The following is a 24,700-nucleotide window of genomic DNA, read 5'->3' as shown; positions in this document are numbered from 1 at the left end:
CTATCTCTATCATTTCTTAACAGCTCTTTCTTGTTCTCATCCACATATGAAAAATTATAATTTTAATTTTCTAGAACTATTTCTGTTTCTCACTCTTTTATGTCTTTCTCCCTCAAAATCGCAGGAGAACCTGCTTCGTTTGGTTCATATTGACTACAGCGTGAGAGGAAAAAGAGACCTTCTCCAACCAGGAAGGGTAAATTCTGCTCCATACACTTTATTTACGGTTTCATGTTTATAGTTTACTACCGTTTTTACTGGCTGTAAAACCTGAAAGATCAGTAACGGTTATTAGACATCAAAGGTTCAAGTGAATAACACATTTACCCATAACTCACCTGACCTCTGGCACATGTGTGTTTTGCAGGTTTTTGTCAAGGAGGGCACCCTGATGAAGGTCTCTCGTAAAAGCAGGCAGCCCAGACACCTCTTCCTGGTATCGTATCATGCTTCTGTACTTCTCTTGTGAAATGTGTGCTCAATTGTACTAAATGTGCTCTTGTAGTGTACTTCAAATCTTAAAGTATATATAAAAAAAACTGTACTTCTAAGTAATATAGCATTAATAAAATAAAAGGTCACTTGTGACTTAAGCATATTTAAAGCGAGTACACTTTCATGACTGTTTCTTAACACACTTAAGTAACACTTTAAAAAAGTCCACTTTGTAATAATGTAAAATGAAATGTTTTACTTTCATTTACATTTTGTTTGCTTGTCAATACTTTCAGCCGTACACTTTAACCGTATTTCAAAAACAATAGAAGTAATTATGAAAGTACATATAAAAATGTACTTAAGTCTTACTCAAGTCAGTTAAAAAGCTAATAATATATATTTAAAATTTAAATATAACACATTTTTGTTTACTGTAATTGCAGTTAACATGTAATTAAGTATCTGAAAACAACATTCAGTTCACACTTTAGTGTTTTAAGGTATATTATTCCATAATGCTTAAGTATGCTAAAGTGTACTTCTTTCTCACAAGGGTTTGTTTACATGCCTTAGAACTGGTGGCTTCACTGTCATTTGGAGCTCACATTACTTGTGTGTTTGGTAAATACATGTTTTCAACAATATTGATCAGACCAATTGGCAGAGCGGGACCATTAACTCTTTCAGTTAGACTTGTATGGCTTCTTGCGTTTCGGAAATGTGTCTGATGGCAAGTGCGTGTTGCATTCTGATGATTAGATAGAGCTGGATTTAGTCAAATTCTGTAATTGCAGAGCAACAGTCTGAAGGGAATCTTGCTTGGCAAGTTTAGTTAAACTGTCAACATGTTTACAGCTAGCTGCGTTACACATTCAGTTCAGTGACAGACATTTGAAGGTACCTTTATCGCCCCCTAGAGTACTGAGTAGTTATAGACATGTATCGGTGAAATTGGTCATTCAAAACACGCCAGCCAGTTTCTTAGAGAGTAAGTGAGCCGGTATATATGTGCCGTAAGTGTTCACCGGACACTGGAGGCTATGTTAGCTGTAGCACAAGGCTACCCCCCCCCCCACCCGTCTCTGTACCGCTGTTGTTTTCGAGGGTCGTACTTCCACTCAGGATGTCTGTTGTAGGTCAGTGGATGCCAGCTTCCTGTGCTGGGACTGTACTGACAGCACACCGAAGTCTAGGCCCAGAGAACAACAGATCAACAACACTGAGCCACCGCAGCTGAAAATAACACTAAAACCATTAGACTGAGCAGTCACTGAAGTACCACTTCCTGGTTTTCCGAATGTCTTGATGAGATTTTAAGAAGAGTGCTGTACAGATTTGACATCTAGGTATTGTTGAGTTTTTCTAAGATGCTTTAAATCAACTTGCACTATAATTTGAGTTATCAGTACAAATCTTTATTTCAGCAAAGATGCATTAAATTAATCAAAAGTGACATGCTACAAAAGATTTCTATTTCAAATAAATGCTGTTCTTTTGAACTTTCTTGTTTTGAATATATATATATATATATATATATATAGAGAGAGAGAGAGAGAATATTAGAATGATTTCTGAAGGATCATGTGACACTGAAGACTGGAATAATGATGCTGAAAATTCATCACAGAAATAAATTACATAAATCACGTTACAATAAATAAATTACAATTTAAACTATATTAAAGGGCACCTATTATGCCCCTTTTTACAAGATGTAATATTGGTCTTGGGTGTCCCCAGAATGTATTTGTGAAGTTTCAGCACAAAATTCCCCACAGTTAATTTATTATAACCATTTGAAAATGTCATTTTTGGGGCCTGTTTTAAAAAGAGCTGTTTTTGGTCTATACCACCTTAAATGTAAATGAGCTGCATATCCCCGCCCTGCTGGACCCAGATGATGAAGAGAGTCCGGCACAGAATAAACACGAATGAGAATGGACTAAACGTCTCGGAAAGGTTATTTGATACATTTATGTACTTATAGAGTTTTAATCGCGTCCCCTTTGCAATTATGGATGTGCAACACACACACACACACACACACACACAAACAAATTGTGATAACTTTCGCGCAATTTTTTTTAACTAACTTATACACACGCTTATGTGGCAAATATGAGAAGATGGCTAACGTTGCAGAACCAGAAAACAAATGCTGCAGGGAGATAGACGTTTATACTGTCTATGGAGATAGAGGTATTCATTTTACATTTTTTATTGCTGCAAAAAATAATGTACGTGACATAAAACTGTCTGACGTTGTTTGTTGAGACATCCTATGACGACGACAATAAATAGCTTTAGACGCATTTGTTATTGAACTGGCTGACATGACATCGATTGAAATGACTATTTGCTCAAAAATGATAAAATACACTTACTTCTCTTGGAGGTGACGTAGGATCGCGAACAGTAGGCAACGATCCACACTTGAGGATTAACTTTGACCCTCGTTCACTAAACAGTCAGTCAGAAAATGATTCTCGTATTTAGGAAGTTTAAGTGGTGCCTTTTCTTCATAAATAAAATCCATCCGCTGCGTTTTCAGTGGCTCTGATGTCAGTGAAGACTAGTATGTCCATTCTTACATCCCACAACAGAACACCTACACTTCTTAGGAGACATTACCGGCTGTCGTTGAAACAATGGCTATGGTGTGCAGAACAGATCACCGAGGGCGGGGTCTATGCCAAAACCAGATGTCAATCAAACCGCGTCGGTGGGGCTTAGCTCATTTCTACGTCACAGTGAGGGAAATCTAGAACAGCTCGTTCTGAGACAGTGCTTATGATTTATTGAGATAGTAAAAAAACTACTGGGTGGATTTTTATCATTCTAGGGTGGTTTTGCTCACACACTGCCAACACACATTTATGTTCAAACACCATGTAAAAGTGAATTTTGCATAATAGGTGCCCTTTAAGAGTTATTTTAAATTGTAATAATATTTCAAGATATTACATGGAGCTTCCTGTAGCTCAAACAGTAAATAATGGTGCTAGCAATGGCAAAGTCATGGGTTTTACTATTTGTGACAAATTGAGCACCGTGTGATTCACAACGTCATATTCGAGATGACTAGTCTCTTAGCAAAACTGCACTTGCCAACAACAACAAAAATACGTATACGTACAGGAAGTTGTGACACTCTTGGCTCTGAAGACCCTAGATATTGGGTGGCTTTCTTTCATCTCTCCTGCTGCTGTTCTCTCCTTCCTGCTCTCTTGCCCTCCTTGAATCGATCAAGCTCTGACTGATGTTTTTTTATGAGAGCTTGTGACTGATGTCATAGACTCCAGCACTGACTGGGTGTAAGATGATGTCAGAGGGTCCCCTGGTAACGATGACTCTTTGAGTTCTGGATTTAATTTATGGAGTAATAAGTGAATCGGCTCAAAAATCCCACCAACAAACCATTACTCTCACACTGATGCTCGAGGGCCATTTCCTCCGTTAAAACCACCCATCACTGCCTGTACTAATCTGACACTTCTTCCCTACAACAGGGAAGACTCAAAGCTGTCAGTGTCTTTGAAGAACTACCTCTGGTTCAGAAATACACCATCATGGAAAACATGTCAGGGAAATTCAATTTTGTGATTTACAATGTTACACGTCATTTTTGGTCATTGAAATAAAGCTAAAATAAAATGTAAATATTAGATGAAAAAGTAAGTGGATATTAAGTGGATATTACAAATGCTGCTTTGGTAACTTACTGAAATAAAATAAAGTACTAAAATTAATAAAAAATTATATAAAATAAATGAAAGCTAAATAAAAATAATAGAAAAATGTACATAAAATTACTAAAACTACTCAAATTAAAGTAAAAAGATGCAAAAAAATTGTATATAAATAATACTAAAATAACTCTGGCTTTACAGGCCTGGAAAAGTGATTTAAAACAATTATTTTGTTTTAATTACTATTATTTGTAATTTGTGTAAGCTACTAGTTTCGAAGAACTGTCTGACATAAAACATGTCATGTTTTGATGAAACAAACATGACATGACATAAAAAAAGAAAATCTGTCCCAGCAATCTCTATAAAATGATCAAAAATCCTTATCCAGTAATCATAAACAACTGGAAAAGTCAGAGTAAAATTCACAGGTCAAAGGTTATAGAAACCCTACTGTGACATATTCATCAGGGATAAGCTTTATTGTGTGAGACATGCAGAATTATAGTTAAGTAACATTGTGTTGCAGTTTTTTCAGAACCTTGGCTACTGTAATCATATCAGATCACTGTGGAAATTCTACGTAGGACCATTTGTTTGTTGGTCCAGTCTCAAGGGACACGCACACTAGTTACATGAGAATCTGTAGCATTTTTGTGAAGGACAGTATTATTGTGTCCATTAAAATCTCAGCTGTTTCAGGGCTGTTGTGGCTGTTAGTGTTGATGTTTTTGTTGTCCCTGTCTTGCTGCCTCCACCCAAAAAGCCTTTCTCAGGAGCGTCCGGACTGAATTCCTGGACTCTGCCTGTGAACTGCGGATGTTTGGGGCACGCACATTGCATTTCTGATGTCACCACTTTTGTTTGGAGCTATATATGTCAAGCAAACACAATGGTTTGAAGTTGTAGGGCTTGTCTGTTTGTGGGCGTGAGCTTGTTTTCCTATCACAACTACATCATTGTCAGGACTGAAGCGCAGAAAAATATCCCATAAACTGTTTTTATCGTGCACAACCTTGAATCGAACATGTGAATTGCTTTCTTGAGTACTAAACTGAACGTGCTACACTTGTGGAAGAATGTCTATTGCAAAGGCAGGAATTAAATACATTGTGTGAAAGCTATTTTAAGCAGTGATTCTCAACCAAGGGTCCAGGGCCACTAGGGGGCCTCAGCAAACTTCAAACAAAGCCTCAAGATTACTAAAAATGTTTTAAAATAAGACAAAACCAGCTCTAAAATAAGCTACACAACAAAAAGGTTATTCTAATTTTGTTTTATTTTTTACAATCTTTTTTTTTTTTACACTTTATTTTTAAGGTGTCCCTGTTACAGTGTAACTATACAAATAAGTACTTGCTATAGGGTTAGGGTTAGGATTAGTCGGTTGTAATTATGCATAGTTTACTGTTATAACTATAGTAAGTACGTGTGTAACAAGGACTTTATAAAATAGTGTTATCGTTATTATAATCTATGGGAACTCCTAATTTTTTTTTAATTTAAAAAGGGTAGTGGGGGATTCAGGTATTGTGGACAGGTTAAGAACCACTGATTTAAAAGCTTTTACTGCCTCCTTGTGGTGAAAATAAACACAACAGAATAATAGAAGGAAAGCATCACTATTACATTTGCTCATAATAAGATTAGAGGTTATAGTACTGTTATTGCCTATAGTAGTGATAATGATGCTTTTATTTATAATTAAAATTAAAATGATTATCATGTTAGTTAAATAATAAAGCTCTCCACATCGCACTCATGTTATTTAGTCAGCATGAAACAGAAGTTGTGACAGTCTTTTCTTCCCTATTGTGATGTATATCCGAGTAAAATAGCTTCTCTATCAGAGAAGAGATGTCGATGCAAGAGGGAGGGTTTAACAATGAAGTAAATAAAAACAGTATAAATCTCTGGAATTGTCCCATTTTAGCTAAGTGAATGTGTGTGTTGCAGATGAATGACGTGATGCTGTACACCTACCCTCAGCAGGATGGGAAATACAGGCTGAAGAACACACTGACTTTAAGTGGAATGAAGGTAAGAAAGCAGCACTTCTCACTTTGGTTTATCCAACTAAGAAACAAAATGGTTGACTCCATTAGATGAGGTGTGATTCAAATGGTATTCAGTATTTTAAAATGTATGTTTTCATGTGTCTGTAGGTCAGTAAACCTGTCATAGACAATGTGCTCAACACGCTCAGAATAGAAGTCAGCGAGGTTACCATCACCCTCTCAGCGAGGTAATGAGCATTTCCATAATTGTTTGCATGTGTCTGTACTGTGTGTACTGATATTCAGTCACTTCAAGCATGGCTCCTTTCTGTCTCTGATAGTTCTTTAGGAGAGAGAGAAGACTGGTTCCACACGTTGAGCCGGGCTATAGCGGATCACGCTGCAGGCCTCAATACCTTCAGCTGCTCTAGTGAGGTGTGAGGATATTATCTTACACTGACACCATACAAAAACATCTACAGTTTGGTCCAGTTATGAAACCAGCTACAGAAGGAACATCATCACAAAGCTTTTGTTTATTGCATTAGTATTCAGTATTAAAGAGGCCATAATATGCCCTTTTACATAGTCTTGCTTTTGTTTTTGGGGTCTACTAGAATAGGTTTTCATGCTTGACTGTTCAAAAAACATTATTTTTCACATATTTTACATTGTTGCAGCACCTTTCCCAGTTTTAGTTCCTTAGCCCCTCTGCCCAAAAAGCACAATGTGCTCTGATTGGTTGTCTGGACCAGTGTGTTGTGATTGGTCAAATGCTTCAAGCATGTTTTGGAAATGTCACGCACGCGACTCACGCCCTTAACCATGTTAGATCCAGGGCGGAAAAAGCAGCGTCTCTTAGACATGGCGACAACACACTACTAACGCAACTCAAACAGGCCTCACCCCTTATTTTGTGTACGCCTTAGGCAGGAATTATTTAAACGAGGGATATATTGTGATGTGTTCGTTCCCAGAAGAAAACTCAAGACTACAATCGAGGCGTTGTCAGAATCACTGCTTACTGATATAGAGAATAACTCCCTTTTCAGTGACTTTGTAACTTTGCAGACCTTATTCATGCTCAAACGGCAACATTGCACACTAAAGACAGTTTAAACTGTATAAAAAGCATAATAGTTCCTCTGTAAAGAACCTAAATAATGAAATGTGTGTAATCACATTCGCCATCACTGTCCATGTTTCCAGGCGAGAGAGAAGCTATGGATGTCTCTGGGAGAGGCTGCTCCTGTTCTGGTTCCTGTGTCACATGTGATGATGTGCATGAACTGCACGTCGGACTTCAGCCTAACACTGCGACGGCATCACTGCAACGCATGTGGAAAGGTAAAAGATGAAGTGTCAGCTCCCTCTTGTGTCAGGAAAGAGTTTTGTTTACTATTTAGTTGATTCACAGTATGTTGACTAGTAGTGCACAGTTATTAACATAATCTATTACATTGCACATCTTAGATAGTATAATCTGACTACTTTTTGATTACTTTTAGATTTCTTTTGACCTAACTTTTTTTATAACATTGGTTTGAATAGTATAATCTTGTACCATAAGGATAAAAAATACAAAGAGAAAGGGAAACTATTCCCTTTTTTTGCTATCAACAACATGAAGTGCATTAAACATTACATAACATCAGGGTTTCCTATACTAGGGTTTGGAAAGAAACAGAGGCTAATAATTAATAAAATAATAAAAAAGTTAAATTATAAGAAATAAATCATTTTAAAAAAAAAAATCTAAATAAAACCCTAACTAAAACAGATTAAGTTTGAGGTCAGTAAGATTTTTTAAATGTTTTTGAAAAAAGTATTTTATGCTCATCAAGGCTGTATCTATTTGATCAAAATACAGTATAACTAATATTGTGAAATATTATTTCAGTTTAGAATAAAGTGTGGTACTCAAAAACATTTGTTAAAATATTGAATGAATAGAAAGTTCAAAATAACAGTATTTATTTGAAATAAAAAAGATGAGTAACATTATATTAATGTATTAACTGTCATATTTGATCAATTTAATGCATACTCGCAGAATAAATATACTAAATATCAGCATTAAATTCTCACCCTTTCTATCTAACTATTGACATTAGCATCTCTTCTTTATTCAAATGATTTTTAGGTTGTGTGTCGTTCCTGCTCGCGGAACAGGTATCCTCTAAAGTACCTGAAGGATAGGATGGCTAAAGTCTGTGATCACTGCTATGCTGAGCTCAGGAAGAGGGGTAAGACTGCAAAATTATGCAGTGTGTTATGCAATTTAGGATTAGAAATTGTACAGAAATTGTTCATGTAAACACTTTGATTGGATGCTAATCTGAACCCTTTAAAGGGATAGTTCACCCAAAAATGTTGTCATCATTTACTCACCCTCATGTTATTCCAAACCTGTATGAGTTTCTTTCTTCTGTTGAACACAACATAATATATTTTAAAGAATGTTGGTAATCAAACAGTTGACAGCACCCATTGACTTCCATAGTATTTTGTTTCCTACTTTGGAAGTGGAGGGACTTATCAACTGTTTGATTAAGAACATTCTTTAAAATATATTATTTTGTGTTCAGCAGAAGAAAGAAATGGATACAGGTTTAGAACAACATGAGGGTGAGTAAATGATGACAACATTTTTTGGGTGAACTATCCCTTTAATATGTAGCGTCATAGGTAAAGTTTTTTTTTTAATATTATCCAAAATAAAATGTATTCTCATCATTTTCATCATTATTCATTTGCAATTGATTGTTTAAACAAAATATACTATTTCCATTTGAAACATTTAAAATAATCTTGATTTCTGTCTAGTTAATGTCAGTGTATGATGTCTATGTAGGTGGTAATACTCCTGGATCATGTGCGAGCGCTAGTCCCCGCACAAACAGGGCCAGCAGGCCTCTCTCTGCTGTGTTCCAGAGCCTACAGCCGCCCAGCCTGTGGAGGAACAGAAAGAGCAGCTCACCTCTCACACAGGTACACACACACACACACACACACACACACACACACACACACACACACACACACACACACACACACACACACACACACACACACACACACACACACACACACACACACACACACACAAACTCTCCCCTGCTCCTTCACTTCCACATCTGAATCATTTTATTGTATTTTTCTGTCTAAAACATGATTACACAATGTGTCTAAAATAACTCCATGTGTGCAGGTATCTGTGGGTGCAGAGGGGTCCACTATCAGTGGCAGTCTGCAAAGGCGCAAAAAGAGCAAAAGGAAGTGGAAGAGGCTGTGGTTCCTGCTCAAAGACAAGGTGCTCTACACCTTTAAAGCACGAGAGGTGAGGGGACCCAGAGTCTCCCACACCAGCACAGACACTAGATTACGTGCACACAAACACTCATATGCATACATGCACACATCACAATCACTATCATATATTTTTTTTAAACAATTTTATTTTCACCTGCACTTTAGTGACCCGTATTTTAGTGAACAAACTACATTAGGGTGGAACGCGTTTAAATAATCTATCCAATCAGCTTGAGAGGAGGCCTATATATCCAGCCGATGTTCCTCTACAGTTTTCAGCATCCCTCCACCACCCCGTCTCCCCAGACTTGCCTGGTTACTATTCTAACCAAAGACCCGGGGGGGAGTACTCTGGGTTCGGGCCAAAATACAGAGTTTGGAGCCCTCTCCTCGGATAGCACGCCAAATACGCATACTATTTGATACTATCTGATTATTTGTAAGTGTGAACTTATAAGTGTGAATGAATTGTGCGTTGGATCGATACCAAAATTTTGCCTTTGATAAGAGAGCCTCTGGTATGTTGCACCATTACTAATAGTCCAGGTGATATGTGTAAAATTTGAGGTGATATGTTAACTTTTTCATAAAAGCATGAAACTTTGTACTCTTGTACAGTTTGGGGCCCTGAACATTTTCAGAAATGGAGCCATCGCAAAAAATGGCTTGTGGCTGCCATTGGTGGCCTTTTTACTTTCCGCCAATAACCAAATGATGTATTTTGTATCATATCTCCTGAATCAAAAATGATAACACAGAAAAGATGATGTCTACCTCTATGTTTTGATGGTCAATGATTACAGTGATACCATATACAACATCATAAACTGTTCTGGTGAATAGTTAATGGTGAATTCGGGGTTGTGAAAAGGAAATCACAGTATCTGAGAACCTAGGCTAGACTCTATAATATCATGTCTGTTGCATGCATGTTGTGTAGAGTTAAAAAAGCTTAATCCTTTTGTTCATTAACCTTGACAATACAGTGACTGTGAAAAGTAGAATATTCTACATGACCTTAGCAACATAGCTTAAAAAGAATGTCGAACACAAAGATTTACTTCAAAAAAATCTATTTCAGAAACACGTTTGTTTGATTGTTTTGTTGTTGTTGAACCTATTCTTCGATGTCTCCTTCACAGTCTCTTCCACATTGACACAGAGCTGTGCACTTTAAGGAGGATTTTTTTGCATTTGCAATGCCAACGGCAGCCTTTTTTGCAGCCACAACTTCAGATTTTAAGGATGGACTGGCTTGCCTGTGGAAGAGTTGGGTCCATCCAAGCCCAGTCTGTTGGAGATGGCATATTTGGTGCCACCTCAAGTGCTTTTCCCCAACAGTGTCCTCCTTGGTACACTGCTCTTTTGAGGTGCTGCACTTTGTAAACAAAGACTATGCGTCCACGCACATACGCATTCAAATGTGCATGCCTGTTGACCGAACACGTAATTCGTATGTGCATACTGTCGCCGTTTTCACAGATTTATGCTTTTGAAGTTTACTTAGAGATGAGAACGGTATCATTTTCAAAACTCGTTTTCAAGAGCTTGCACTTTGAAACCTATTTCGGAGTTTGCTCTTTTGGGCCACCAGGGCGGCGTTGTCGTGTGGATGAATGGCTGGAGTGCATTGAGGGTTGTCTGTTTTCTGTTGAGAACAGTGTTGTGTAAGCGGCCCCTAAGTTAATACCTAATGATTTTTACAACGGAAATGAATCAATAAAAAACTTACTTAAGCTGGACAATGATTTTCTCCTAGAGCTGCTGAATTTCCTATTATCACTGTAAAGCTGCTTTAAATCAATCTATATTGTAAAAAGCGTTATAAAAATGAAGGTGACTTGACTTGACTGCACCAGTGCATCCTTAGTTGGGGGGATTTGCTCCATTCCTCCTTCCTTTCTTTGTGAACAACTCAAGACGAGCTTGATCGATGTTGAGTTGGCTGCTAATGCGATCATAGAGGAGAATTGTGAAGAGCTCAACAATGGAAATTACCTCCTCTGGGAATGCTTTTTTGACAGAGCCATGAAAGGCCTATGTTGCCATTTCATCTGCATTCCAGGTATCCCATACTGCCTTCTTGCCCGCTGGTAGCAAATTCAGAGACTGTGTCACAGCCAGTGAAGGCATGGAATTCAGGAAGGGCCTTGGATTTGTCAGGACCCAGAGACTTGGCAATCTCATGGGCAGGTATGTATCTGAAGTTCTTGCCAGTCCTAAATGCCACCCACAACTCCTCAATGTCCAGCTCTGACACATGTGCTATGGCTAGAACCACAACAGTTGGTCCACAGTGTGCAGGGTGATCTTTTTAAATCCTTTTCTTGCAGCATCCACCGCATGGAGTAGCATCCTTTTATGTGCCTCTTCATGTGTGCAAGGTGTAATCTGATCTGATTCTTGTGGGTGAGATGATTGGGTCCGCATGTGTAAACAACTCGTTTGGTAGTCAACCTTTCCAAAAGGTTCCTGGCCAGAAAGTAAAAGAGCTCTGTTTTGTTTTTATCCACTCTCATAAAGCCTTTGCCGTTGGTTTGTTAACTTGTCTTTTTCCATCCACTCTTGTTCTTGTCCCCTTTTCCCGCTTCTGGGACTTTAAGCTGGTAACTTCATAGAAATCCTAAACAACATCCACTCTGTTGACCATTTCAAGTTTCTCTTTAATATAAGGTATGAAGATCTTGCTGGAAAAGTAATTTAAGGTTTTAGCTATGCCTGGTTTCAGCATATTGATGACTGCTGACCCATATAATATTTAGACCTCACTGTCTGGGGAACTGCTTATACTGTTTCCCAGGCAGATCAGCCTTGTTTCCCAAGCGTAGTCCACCATGAAGTGAGAGTGATGGAGGGTAGGCCTGATTTCCGTTTTTGAAGAAGTTTTCATGGTTCCCATCACGGGTCTGACAGGCAATGTAGAGTTCGGAAAACAGCACACAGTCATTTTTCAGCAAGTTTTTGTCTGGGACTGTCCTCTTATCAGAGCTGTTTTAAAAAGAGGGAGCTTGTTCCTCTTCAAATGGACAGTGATGCGTTTTGTGCCCTGTATCCTCTCTGCAACAAAGAGTTTGTACTGCTTTTGTCTTGGTCCATCCTCTGCAACTCAAACAGCATCCACAACAGCTTAGTCTGCTAATTCTCTTGAGTTCAGCTTCAGAAGGTTGTTGCTGTCCTCTGCGAAGGGGTTTCCCATTTCCTCAATCACGTCAGCCAACTCAAATGTCTTGAATTTCAGCTGGATACTTTTGGCCTGTTCACGATGTCAGTTTTCAGAGACACCCCTACTGCTGAACTCCATGGCATTCTCAAAAAAACTCATCACTTGGTACACACTACAAGATATTTGGGGTAATTTTGAACCAATTTCTCCCCTTCCGACAATGCCAGGTAAAGTCGCGATTATCTTGATGGTTCTACAAATTATCTTATCAGATTTTCCTTTGGTGTGAGGTGTGTTAAGAGTGACCGAATCTGCACGGAAGAACGCGGAACCGCCCCAATCTCGAATCGAATCAGAAATCCTGTTGTGTTGGGGGAACCCCGAGGACAAACGCGCGCATGCTCTGGAGATTATCACGTAAAACGAAACAATACCCAATCAGAAAGCGAGCTGACGGAAGACTCACCTCCAGCTCATGCTGTAACATGTAAAAGTTCATGTTCACTAGGGTTGGGTATCGTTTCATTTTTAGCGATTCCGATTCCGATTCTGCTTATCGAATCCGGTTCTTATCGATTCTTGTTTCCGATTCCAATATTTTTTGGAGGGAGAAAAAAAAGGGCAAATACTTGAAGAAAAAATATTTCTACCTTTTATTCTTGCCAATTTTAAGCAATAACCAATAAAATGGCTAAAGTGAAAGGAGTCTCTTCATATAAAGGTGTTGATTAGCCTACATTATTACTCCAGCAGTGTGGCAAAAAATCGACTGTTTTTTTTTTTCATTTAATTATTTATTGAATTAGACTTGAGAGATTCGGTCAAAAACGGCGAATCATTCATTCACTAAACAAGTATTTATGAGACACTGAATTAATAGTGTTTGAATTAATTATTCAAACTATTTTTAAAAAAAAATAGACTATTAGACTAATGATTTTAAGCCACATAGATTCCTGAATTAGGGACCGTTCACATATGGAAAAGCACGGCCGCGCCGCTTTCTCCTTCTTTCCACAAGCGCTTGCGCTCCCATGGCGTCTGTCGTTGCTATGCAACCCAACCATTCACTAGCTACTAGATATATTTATGGAGATGAGAAATAAAAACCCGCCCTGTTCAGATATGATCAGCTGTTCAGCCGAGCGTTTGATGTTACAGAAAGGCCGGTTGGTTTTTGTCACTTGACCTGCGCACCACTTGCGCCATTCTGAAAAGTTGAGATTTTCATCTCGATGAGGCATAGGCGCGCGCGCCTGCAAAAACGAGTGCCACGCACCGTATGCTCGTCGCGCCCACGGCCCATGACGCTTCTATTATGAACGTGCTTGCCGCGCGCCTACATTTGAAATAACGGATAGTCAGGAATCGATAAGAGGAATCGAAATGCGTGCGTCTTATCGAATACCCGGTTTTTGGGAATTTGTTACCGGTTCTAAAATGGAACCGGTTCTCAATACCCAACCCTAATGTTCACACCATCTCCATGATTCCATCTAACTTTTTTCCCACACGAATTTTCTGTAAGGGTAGGGACACACCCAACCCACGCCAAAGACCGAGCGCTGATGAAAGCCAACTGTGTTGGAACACACCGGAAAAAACCTAAGTCGGCCGACACTCAAAACTGTCCGACGGCCGACTGCCGGCTTGGTGTGTCTCTGGCTTAAAAAGCAATCCATACACTATAAGCACCATTTCTTCATGCAAGTTGTCCGCCAAGTCACGTTTGATGCAAGACATTTTGCGGAATTTCCCGTGTTCACAGGCGGGACACTGTTGTCTGTGAATGGAATTTATTTGTGTGTGGTGTGCTTTCCTGGTCACATTCCCGGCACCCCACACTACAGAGGAACAAAACAGATAAATCTAAGATTTTTTATCTTCATGTTTGTGGTTTCTCACATTTTGAAAATATTATACGATTTTAAAAATCTTTTAGTGTGACCCCAGCTTCAGATGATATTCTCAAATACAGCAATTTCATTGTAATCCTTCTCACAATGTCACTGAATTCACCATTAACTATTCACCTGAACATTTTATGATGTTGCAAATGGTATCAATGTAATCCTTGACCATCAAAACATAGGGGTAGACATCACATTTTCCATGCTATCATGTTTGGTTCAGGAGATATAATACATAATTCAGTTATGGTGGAAAGCAAAATGGCCGCCACGAGGCATTTTTGCGATGGTTCCATTTCTGAAAATGTCCAAGGCCGCAAACTGTACATGTGTACCAAGTTTCATGCTTTTATGAAAAAGTGAACATCATTTTCACATATCACCTGGACTATAAGATGTTCAAAAATACAGTAAAAACAGTAATATTGTGATATATTATTACAATTTAAAATTTTATTTACTACTATTACTATTACTATTACTATTATTACTATTTTAACATATTTTAAGTGCAATTTATTCTGGGAGGGCACAACTGAATTTTCAGCATCATTGCTAATGTCAGGTCAGGGGCATAGCCATCATTTCAGAAGTGAGGGGGACAGAGATGTCAGGTGTAATACCAGTTTTTATCTTACCTTTTTATTTTGTATCGCATCTCTTGCTTTTAATTCGTTAAAAAAATCAAATACACTGCTGAACAATAACACTAATATCTATAATATTTTTCCTATGTACTACATGTACTACAAACACTTGTGCATCAAGTTCTCATGGATTTCATACAACGTAAAAAATAAATAAAAATTATTACAGAATAAGGCAGAAAATATACAGTACCTGCCAAATGTTTGGAAACATTCATACAATTGTTTAATGTTTTTGAAAGAAGTCTTTTCTGCTCACCAAGGCTGCATTTATTTAATAAAAAATGCAGTAAAAACAGTAATATTGTGAAATATTATTACAATTTAAAATAGCTGTTTTCTATGTGAATATTTTGTAAAATGTAATTTATTCCTGTGATGGTAAAGCTGAATTTTCAGCATCATTACTCCACTCTTCAGTGTCACATGATCCAAATATGCTTATTTGGTGCTCAAGAAACATTTCTTATTATTAACAATGTTTATTTATTCAGTGTTATTAAATACATTTTTAAATCTGACTCACTGACTCACAAGTATTTTTCATGGGTCAGGTACTGAAATATGCAGTACCATGTAGCATACAACCCCTTGCGCATATTTGAACTGTCTTTCTCTTCTGTGTCTGCAGGATAAAGTGGCATCTGAAAGTCTTCCTCTGCAGGGTTTTACTGTGAAGCTGTCTGATCGATCAGAGGGGGAAGACACAGACAATGTTTTCCAGCTCTACCATAAAAAAACACTGTATTACACCTTCAGAGCAGATGACCAGCCTACTGCACGCAGGTATGACACACAAGAGTCATGTAAACACTCCACATATCCTCACGTTTAGAGAAAACAGACTGAGATGATGCATTGTCACAAATGAAATCAACAGAAATATGTTAAAGAAACTGTTATTTTGCAGGTGGGTAAACGCCATGGAAGAGGCCACAGTGTTATAGTATCCAGCTATCTGCCCAGATGACAAGAGGACTCTGGGCAGGGTTCCCCAGACAGCTAAACCCATTATGGGCTTACACCTATGACATCAGAGTCACCTGTGCCTGAGAAACCAGCGGAATCACACCACAAATACCTTCGTTTTTTTAAATCTCTATCTTCTTTTGGCTGCTGAATTTCAGGACAGTCACACAAGGCATGTCATGCTCGGTGTTTGTTTGTCCTGTGCCTCACCTACTTCACAGACTAATTCAAAAAAGTGCCAAATGTAAACAGTGCAGTTCAGTGAATGATTGTTCTGAAACTACTCACGTGTGTCGAATAAAGGAGAATGTTCGTTTTTTAGAAACTGTAACTACCTTTCTATATGCAGATATAATTCAGTGCTGTCATTTTATACATTGTAAAATTCAAAATAAATTAAGTACAAGGCATTTGTTATAGTTTGGATGAGTATGATTAAGCCAATACAGGCTTGTTATAGACAATATATTGTTAATTTCATTAAACAGCTGAATGTTTAGCATGCCATATCCTACCACCTCAGATTTAAAAAGTCCATGTTTTATATACAAATGACATCGTGTGATTATGATTATATATATGGATTTGATATAGAATTGTATAGCCTAACTGGAACGAGCTGTACATTTTACAATTCCGTAATATATTTAATTTGCAGCTATATTAAGATATTGCTATCATCTGCTGTGATTCATTTTTATCCTCACGTTTGGGAGTTATTTTACATCTGACTCTGTACCCTTACAAACATTATGGCAAACATTGTTTTCACTAGAATACCACTACAGTTGTTGTTACTATTGTGAAGCTGTGCTAACTTGAGTTTAGCCAACATTGGCGTCATACACAGTAAACGTATTGTTTTAATATGATCCTATAGCCTATGCATTTGTGATAAATAACAGCGTATGGCTCATATGCGCATACATTTCCACAGCGCATGCTTTCTTTGGCATAGTTCAGTAAAACCTCGATGTAAATCAGTATGGAAATGTTGTAGCCTACATCTGTGTTGGTTAAATGTTTCATTAAAAATAACAAAGTGTCATAAGCTTTATGTAGAGTATAACTCCAGTAGGGGGAGAGTGGGATAACATTTTTTTATTTATTTGCTCCTCAAGATAAGAGAAAATTAGTACAATGAAAGTATCGAAAGAAATTTCAGGATGTTTACATTCGTTTTAAATGATCAGAATACATCTATGACGAAGAGCAGGTTTGGGGTAAGTTGATCCTAGTCAGTGGGTAAGTTGCACCATCTGGGTGCAAACTTACTATATTAATTGATTAAAACACGTAACATTTTAAAGATAATTTACCTCTTAAAAACAAAATTAATAATCAAATTTCCTATTTCTTTCTACATATTTCTTTTCTTAAAGCAAACTTAAACAACAAAACCAAATGAAGTTGTAATTTCAGTATCTTTAATTGTTTGCATTTCTGAAACAATAGGCTATGTTGAACACCAAAGTTGTAACCTTCACAAAAACAGACTAAACAGAGAGTTTGTTAAGTAATATTAAATACAATCTGAATTAGAAGGATTTGATCAATTTCACTGAAACTAATAAACATTTAGTCAAAAGGTTATTGGCATGGTTATATATATATATATATATATATATATATATATATATATGATTATAATCTGGTGAAAAAGCATCTTTTAGTAGAAGGATTTGGTGGAATTGTACATTGTTCCTAAACTCAAACTAAAAAAACAAGATAAACTAAACCAGTTGTGTAATATTACATTGAAATTATACCAGTTACCAATTATATAGGCTACTTAAGAGATTTAACTTAACTGCCTTATGGTGGGGTAAGTTAAAATGCAGGCTCAATTTACCCAACAGCATTTGGCTCACTTTACCCCATAGCTGCCATTTTGGACAAAACTAGCTAGCTTACCAATTCAGGCTAATATTTAGCAAAATGATTTGCATGGCTAAATCACCCATATGGATCATAAATATTTTTAGACCTGGACAAATTTGCTTTGATGTAACAGCCATTACATCTGTTATGCTAAAATTTTACTTTGACAATCCAAAAACAGGTTTTAAAGTAAATGTGTGCCTTCCACTCTTCCACTGTTTTTTCACAATCTGGTCAAAATGATGGGTGGTTCCAAAATATATGGTCACATGACAATAAAAGTGTATGGTTGCCAAAATTAAGGCGGTGGGTGAATTTACCCACTGGCTCATCTTACCCCACTCTCCCGACTCAGTTATTTATTTCCATATTCATATGCCTATAGGCTCAATAATCCCCAGACCCTATTCCTATAGACGACCATCCCCCTTTCCTTAATGCATTACTTAAAAAAAATAAACAAAGACCCTGCATAAAGGAAAATAAAGAGTATAAAACATAAATATATTAATAATTATATGTATTAATTTGAAAGACTTTCCAGCTATTCATATACAGACTCTAGGGGGCGACACATACTTAATCAACGAACAACCAGTCAAGCTTTTTGTCTGTGATGCCGTAGTTAAATAGCCTATTTGTTACTAAATATAAATAAGTGGTCAGATTTCGATACCATTTTAGTTTCTCCCCGTTATCCTACTGTTATTAGGATGTATGATTAATAATTAGGATTATTTCATTACGATATTAAACCTAGCAATGAACGACTTAACTGTGATGACACAGGGTGCTTATTCAAGTCAAATGTGTAACCCATTCATCATTATCACAATAATCTTCCTGAGTGTGAGCTCTATTATCAAATCGGCAGCCTAGTAATGCGATATAACTAGGTTAAGATAATTAGCTTTAAAAAAGTGGTCTGTGGCACTTAGGCCAAATAAGAGAGGTTGATTAAGCAGCAGAATGCATAAATAATTGATACGACAGAAAAAAGCAGCAGCACAAAACATTTCGCCCTATTTCTTTTCATCCTTTGAAATATTAATGATGCACTGTGCTATTGTAGGCCCCACTGTTATTTTGACACTGATCTGGGATCAGTTTTCTAAACTTAAATAGAGCTGTAGGAGAAAAAGCACAGTAGTGATGTCAGATCAGCAAACATTTCATTAATAGTCTCTGTTGTCGGGACTAAATAGACTTCATTAGACTGAGCTTTACTAGGTCATCCAGGACAGGACATAAAGGATATAAAAGAAGATAAAAAGCAAAGGACAGGAACGAAGACTGAAAAAGAGGATCCAGGGAATATCACAATAGAGTGGCAGTGAAGGTGGCGAAATGGCAAGAAAGAGAAAAAGGATGTTAAAGAAGGAAAGTGAGATAGAAATGGGACTGTTCTAGTTGCCACACTCCCTTGAGTTCCCCTGACCCACTAATGAAAGAGTAATTGATCAATTCAAAGCATTTAATTGCTTGAAATGTCATTTTTATTAGATCGGGGACTGCATTTTTGTTACCATGTCGGTTGTGGTGAAGTATGTGTACAGGATGATGAAAAAAGAGCTCATAACCAAGTAACACAGAGACATTCAACATAAAGGACAAACTGCCTTTATGTCTCCACTTCCTCTCTTCAAGTGTCTGTACTATGACCATCAAACCAGTACTGTACATACAACGGCTGCCTATCCCTCATTTAATAGGTTACTGAACAATTGACACCATAAAAAGAATAAATACCCTTCAATCTTTACAGACCCAGAGACCCCCCACCCCGACCCTTCAGTCAAGTCAGAGACTTCTTATAATAAAGTGCATTAAATTTTCTCAGGAACAGTTTTTCAATGACACTTTCTGAAGGTTACCCCCAGTAGGTGGTGACAAGACATTTACTTGAAAGGGTTAGTTCACTCAAAAATAAAAATTCTGTCACTAATTACTCACATTAATTAGGCTACTTTGTTCATCTTTGGAACACAAATGAAGATCTTTTTGATGAAATCTGAGAGCTTTCTGTCCTTCCATTGACAGCTAGGCAACTACCACTTTGACACTTCAAAAAGTTGATATAAAGATCATAAAACTAATCCATATGAATTGAGCACTTTAGTCAATTTTTTATTTTTGAAGAGACTTGATCGCTTTATATAATGGACAGATTTAATTTAGGCTTTGAGGGTGAGTAATTAACGACAGAATTTTCATTTTGGGGGGACTATCTCTTTAAGCGCTTAATTGAATCTCAAACAATTCTTTCAAAACACAGAACTAAACAAGTGGCTCTCTGCATCTGCCTACTTCCCTACAATATAGGCAAAAACAGTACATGAAAACAGTGTCCGAATTCAGAGTATTCACAAATAGTATGTGAAAGGTTCCTGGATGACATACTACTTCAGGCGATATTCTGAGGTGAGACGTTGAGTCCGAAATCAAATACTTCCCTTCTAGCATGTGAAAAACAGCATGCCAACAGAGCGTGACCGTGACAACATGGCGGATGATACAATAGAACGTTTTTTTTAAGTTTCAAATCAATGCGGTATTGTACTACTAGTAGGCTATGCGATTTTGAATGCAGCAATGTTCTTCAGAACGGTTCTTGCGTATAAAACAGAGCAGTTGATCTGCGTCCGAAATCGCATACTCCCTTGAGTAGGTACCGATTTTGATTAAGTAATTACATCATGACTGCTAAAAAGTATGTTCTATATAGTATGAATGTGTGTAGTATGAATGTAATCTCGACATATATTCTACATGTTGTCATTATCATGTGACCAAATTTACTGCCATTCACAAATCCTCTCCCGTGGCCTCATGGGATAGTAAAGTGTCCATCGTATGCACACTTCAGAATCTTTTTACCTACTCTTTTATCACATACTGTTTTTCGCCCACTATATAGTAGGGAAGTATGTGATTTCGGATGCATCAAACGTTTTTCCCACATTGACTTCATCTTGAACTATATTAGCTGACGAAGCAAAAATACACAAAAAATAACTGGAAATTTTGTGTCTAAAATGTAAGTTGCTCAATACTGACGTCTTGTTTATTGAATCGTTGTTTCATAGAAATGAAGGTGTTCGTGTTGCAAGTACAAGGCCGCAAGTAATCACGGTCATGCTATTCGAACCAACGGCAAAATTGCGAGTGATTTTTATGTGTATATTTTTAAAAATAATTAAAAACTATATATCAGTTAATGGACCCTAATGGTACAAATTTAATTGAAGCATGATATAAAAAAATGGTCATTGTAGTTCTACTATGGTAATTTTGAGAAGATCTAATAATAGCTACTGTATGAATCGAGAACAGTGAACCTCAAAAGTTGCCCACACACAGGTGTCCATCTGTTCCTCAAGACCTAATGCACAATGGGCATGAAAAACATAAGATCCATTAGGCTTGGGAAGCATGACCTCACCTTCAGCAATACCCAGCTTTTGTGTTTTCATGAATGAGCTTCACTTTCATTACTGGCTCCAACTTCGGAACTTCAGAGTTTGGAGTGCTCTGTTCCTTTGTGCATTTGCCTGTTCGAAATACATTTGAATAGTAAATGAATGTCTTTTGTTTCCAAACAGTCAGAGGTTCTTTTAACACTGCTCTCCCAAACCAAGATCATGTATTCCAGGATATTAACAGGATATTTATTTCCCGGTTTTACGTCACCCTCGCACATGGCCAGATGAATATGTGCTATAAAAATGCTGCCTTAAAGGAGAACTCCGGTCAATTTTAACATTGAGCAAATTTTTTTGTAAATTTGGAGTGCTGTCAGTACAGAGAACAACGACAAAAATCTGTGTTGCCTACACCGTGTTATCCTCTTTTTAAAATTTGCACCCTGTTGACTTCAATGGGGCAAGTTTTTAACCTGCTTTTAGCCTCTTAACATCCTTGATGTGTCATTACAAGTGCACAGCTAATGTGAGTGATTCCTTCAGAGTGATCACGGGTGAATCTGACTGCAGTAGATGTGAAAGATATGAATAAAAATGATGTTATTTCAGCCAGCGCACATACCTGTATTTACATCCTGTTTTCGGTCGAAGTCCATAGTAATCGATTGTCGAGTTCACACGCATAGGTTTAGTTACCTATGATCACGCGTGTGAACTCGACAATCGATTACTATGGACGTTTGACCGAAAACAGGGAGAAAATACAGGTATGTGCGCTGGCTGAAATAACATCATTTTTATTCATATCTTTCACATCTACTGCAGTCAGATTCACCCGTGTTCACTCTGAAGGAATCACTCACATTAGCTGTGCATTTGTAATGACACATCAAGGATGTTAAGAGGCTAAAAGCAGGTTTAAAACTTGCCCCATTGAAGTCAACAGGGTGCAAATTTTAAAAAGAGGATAACGGTGTAGGCAACACCGATTTTTGTCGTTGTTCTCTGTATTGACAGCACTCCAAATTTACAAAAAATGAGCTCAATGTTAAAATTGACCGGAGTTCTCCTTTAATTTTACAATCAACTTAGACGTTTAAGTAATTTCAACTTAAATTACATTAAACTGACTTAAAGAAATTGTTGAATCTTGTATAACTTATAAAAAAAGGTTGTAAATCGCTTAACTTATTTTGATGAGTTAAAGCAATGTAAAAACATATGTTGTCATAACTTATTGATCATATAATTTTTTTTTTTTACAAATATGTAGCTAGCATGGGTCACTTATTGAAATGTAATGGTTGGAATGTCTCAGAATGACTTGTCCATTGGAAATTACATTCTGTCATAGAATCCTACACTGAAAAAAATGATTAGTTGAATTTAATAAAAAATTCTATGGTAAGTGGTTGCACACAATTGATTTTAGCTACATTTATACAAATGCATTAAGTTGAACCTAATCAATTTCAACATAAGTTCAACATAATGCATTTGTTAGCTAAAATCAATTGTGTGCAACCACTTACCATAAAATGTTTTCTGATAAAAACCATTTTATGATTCTTTGTTTTAGTCATATTTGTGTTCCATACTTAATCAACATGCTCCGTGTCTTTTCCTTTGGTGCCAATTGTATGTAACAGAAAGATACCAAAAGGGACAGAAAATAAGAGGAATAGATAGCAGTTGATAACCAGACACATGTTATTTTGGGGGGGGTTTCCTCTTTCCTCCCTAGCCTACTGGGTTCCTGTCATTACTCACAGACTACTGTTTGCCCTGGCACTGCGGGGAAACTGGCACTGAGTCCACCCTCGGTCAGTCGTTCCAGTGATCAGCCTCACTAACACACTAACACAGTGAGAGTGTCTTCACTAAGAGTGAACCATGCTAAATGTGAATGACAACTTGGTCAGGTTGCGTGATGTTCTTATCCTTGAAAAGTTTGATGCAAACAATGCAAAGTAAGATATAATCAAGGCTACATTAAATCAGTGTTATTTTAGTTTTATTAATATTTTGAATTTATTTGTAATTTTTATATTTTTAGTTTTCATGATCATTTTAGTTAACTTTTTAGTAATGTGATTTTGCCTTTTTTATATAGCTATTTAGGTTTAATTTATTTCAGTTTTAATTAGTTTTAGTTTTTATTTATTTTCAGTCAATAGTTTTAAGTTTTTCAACTAATATTTATATTTTATTTTATTTTATTTCAGCTTTATTTTAATTAACATAATTTTTTAAATAGATTTAGCTTTAGTTTTTAGTTAATGATAATAACCCTGCGTTAAATAATTGTTCACTTGGTATGAGAACATGTTTTTTTGTTAAATATTTCTTAAATGACTATATCTGGACATTTGTTTTTAAGGACATTTTTTATTTACTTTTGTGCATTAAACAATTTTGGTATTTTCTTGGGTGACCGCTTGATATACAAAGCAAAAGCTTTGGTCCTCCTGAACTAAAACTAGTTTAGAACCACTTCTGAGAGTAACAGATGTGTTAAGATGTGATCATATGGAGATATATTATATAGGCTATGTTTTCATCGAGAACATAATTTAGCTAGCAATGGATTGCTAGAAAAAGAACTATCATTCTCATTTAAAACTCATTACAGACTTTACTTAAAACATAGAGGCTCTAAAACAAAAGAAAGAAGAGGAAAGTAATAGTGAAAGAGAAGTGAGGCAACACTGATAAATTATATTAGAATGTGTGAGATAGGAACTAAAAGGAGAGGAAAAATAAGGAGGTAAGAGAAACAATAAAGGAGAAGAAAGGAATAACTGGCAAGAAACAGTTCTATAAAATAGAAGAGAAGTGAAACCATCTTTCATAAACCCACGCGATAAGTCTTCACTGAGCTTCAGAACTTAACTTTTCTCTATAATAACAACGTATCTGTTGGATTGCAGTTTACATGGTAAATTTGTTGCACACAAATGTCAGATTAGGGTAAGCGGTCAGTTGGAAATTATACTAAATATAGAAACACTGAAACTCTGAGCTTTATACACCACAGACAGACCTAGATTGAAGGGGTGGGGCAGTTTATGAGTCAGCATCATGTGACTGCTGCTTCTGTGTGTGTGTGTGTGTGTGTGTGTGTGTGTGTGTGTGTGTGTGTGTGTGTGTGTGTGTGTGTGTTTGTGTGTGTGTGTGTTGTCCATAAGCATTCCTTGTGTAGTTGTGAGGGCTGGCCTAAATGGAGTTCCCAAAGCTAATGTTTCCATCAGGAATTTCCTGCCTTTAAAGGA

The 24,700-nt window shown here is 37.0% G+C and overlaps 1 protein-coding gene across 2 annotated transcripts in view; it reads left to right on the top strand.

Annotated features, from left to right (window-relative positions):
* fgd5a (FYVE, RhoGEF and PH domain containing 5a) overlaps positions 1 to 17,175 on the top strand; it is a 51,404-nt gene extending 34,229 nt beyond the window's left edge. Inside the window, exons 11-21 of one of the 2 annotated variants that reach the window (XM_081357089.1) lie at positions 125 to 196; positions 368 to 436; positions 6,084 to 6,167; positions 6,293 to 6,372; positions 6,466 to 6,559; positions 7,334 to 7,471; positions 8,268 to 8,370; positions 8,979 to 9,115; positions 9,336 to 9,437; positions 15,788 to 15,942; positions 16,067 to 17,175. In XM_081357089.1, coding sequence (XP_081213215.1) covers positions 125 to 196; positions 368 to 436; positions 6,084 to 6,167; positions 6,293 to 6,372; positions 6,466 to 6,559; positions 7,334 to 7,471; positions 8,268 to 8,370; positions 8,979 to 9,115; positions 9,336 to 9,437; positions 15,788 to 15,942; positions 16,067 to 16,103 — 1,071 coding nt within the window. In that variant the 3' untranslated portion in view covers positions 16,104 to 17,175. Of the gene's footprint in view, positions 1 to 124; positions 197 to 367; positions 437 to 6,083; positions 6,168 to 6,292; positions 6,373 to 6,465; positions 6,560 to 7,333; positions 7,472 to 8,267; positions 8,371 to 8,978; positions 9,116 to 9,335; positions 9,465 to 15,787; positions 15,943 to 16,066 lie in introns of both variants that reach the window. The other variant, XM_081357088.1, reaches the window with a different exon arrangement.
* Positions 17,176 to 24,700: the final 7,525 nt, after the last annotated feature.

Source organism: Scardinius erythrophthalmus, assembly GCF_964197995.2.
Source record: "Scardinius erythrophthalmus genome assembly, chromosome: 25".
In the NCBI taxonomy this organism is placed as follows: Eukaryota; Metazoa; Chordata; class Actinopteri; order Cypriniformes; family Leuciscidae; genus Scardinius; species Scardinius erythrophthalmus.
Note: the sequence above shows the minus strand (reverse complement) of the source record. Positions and strands in the feature narration are given on the sequence as shown.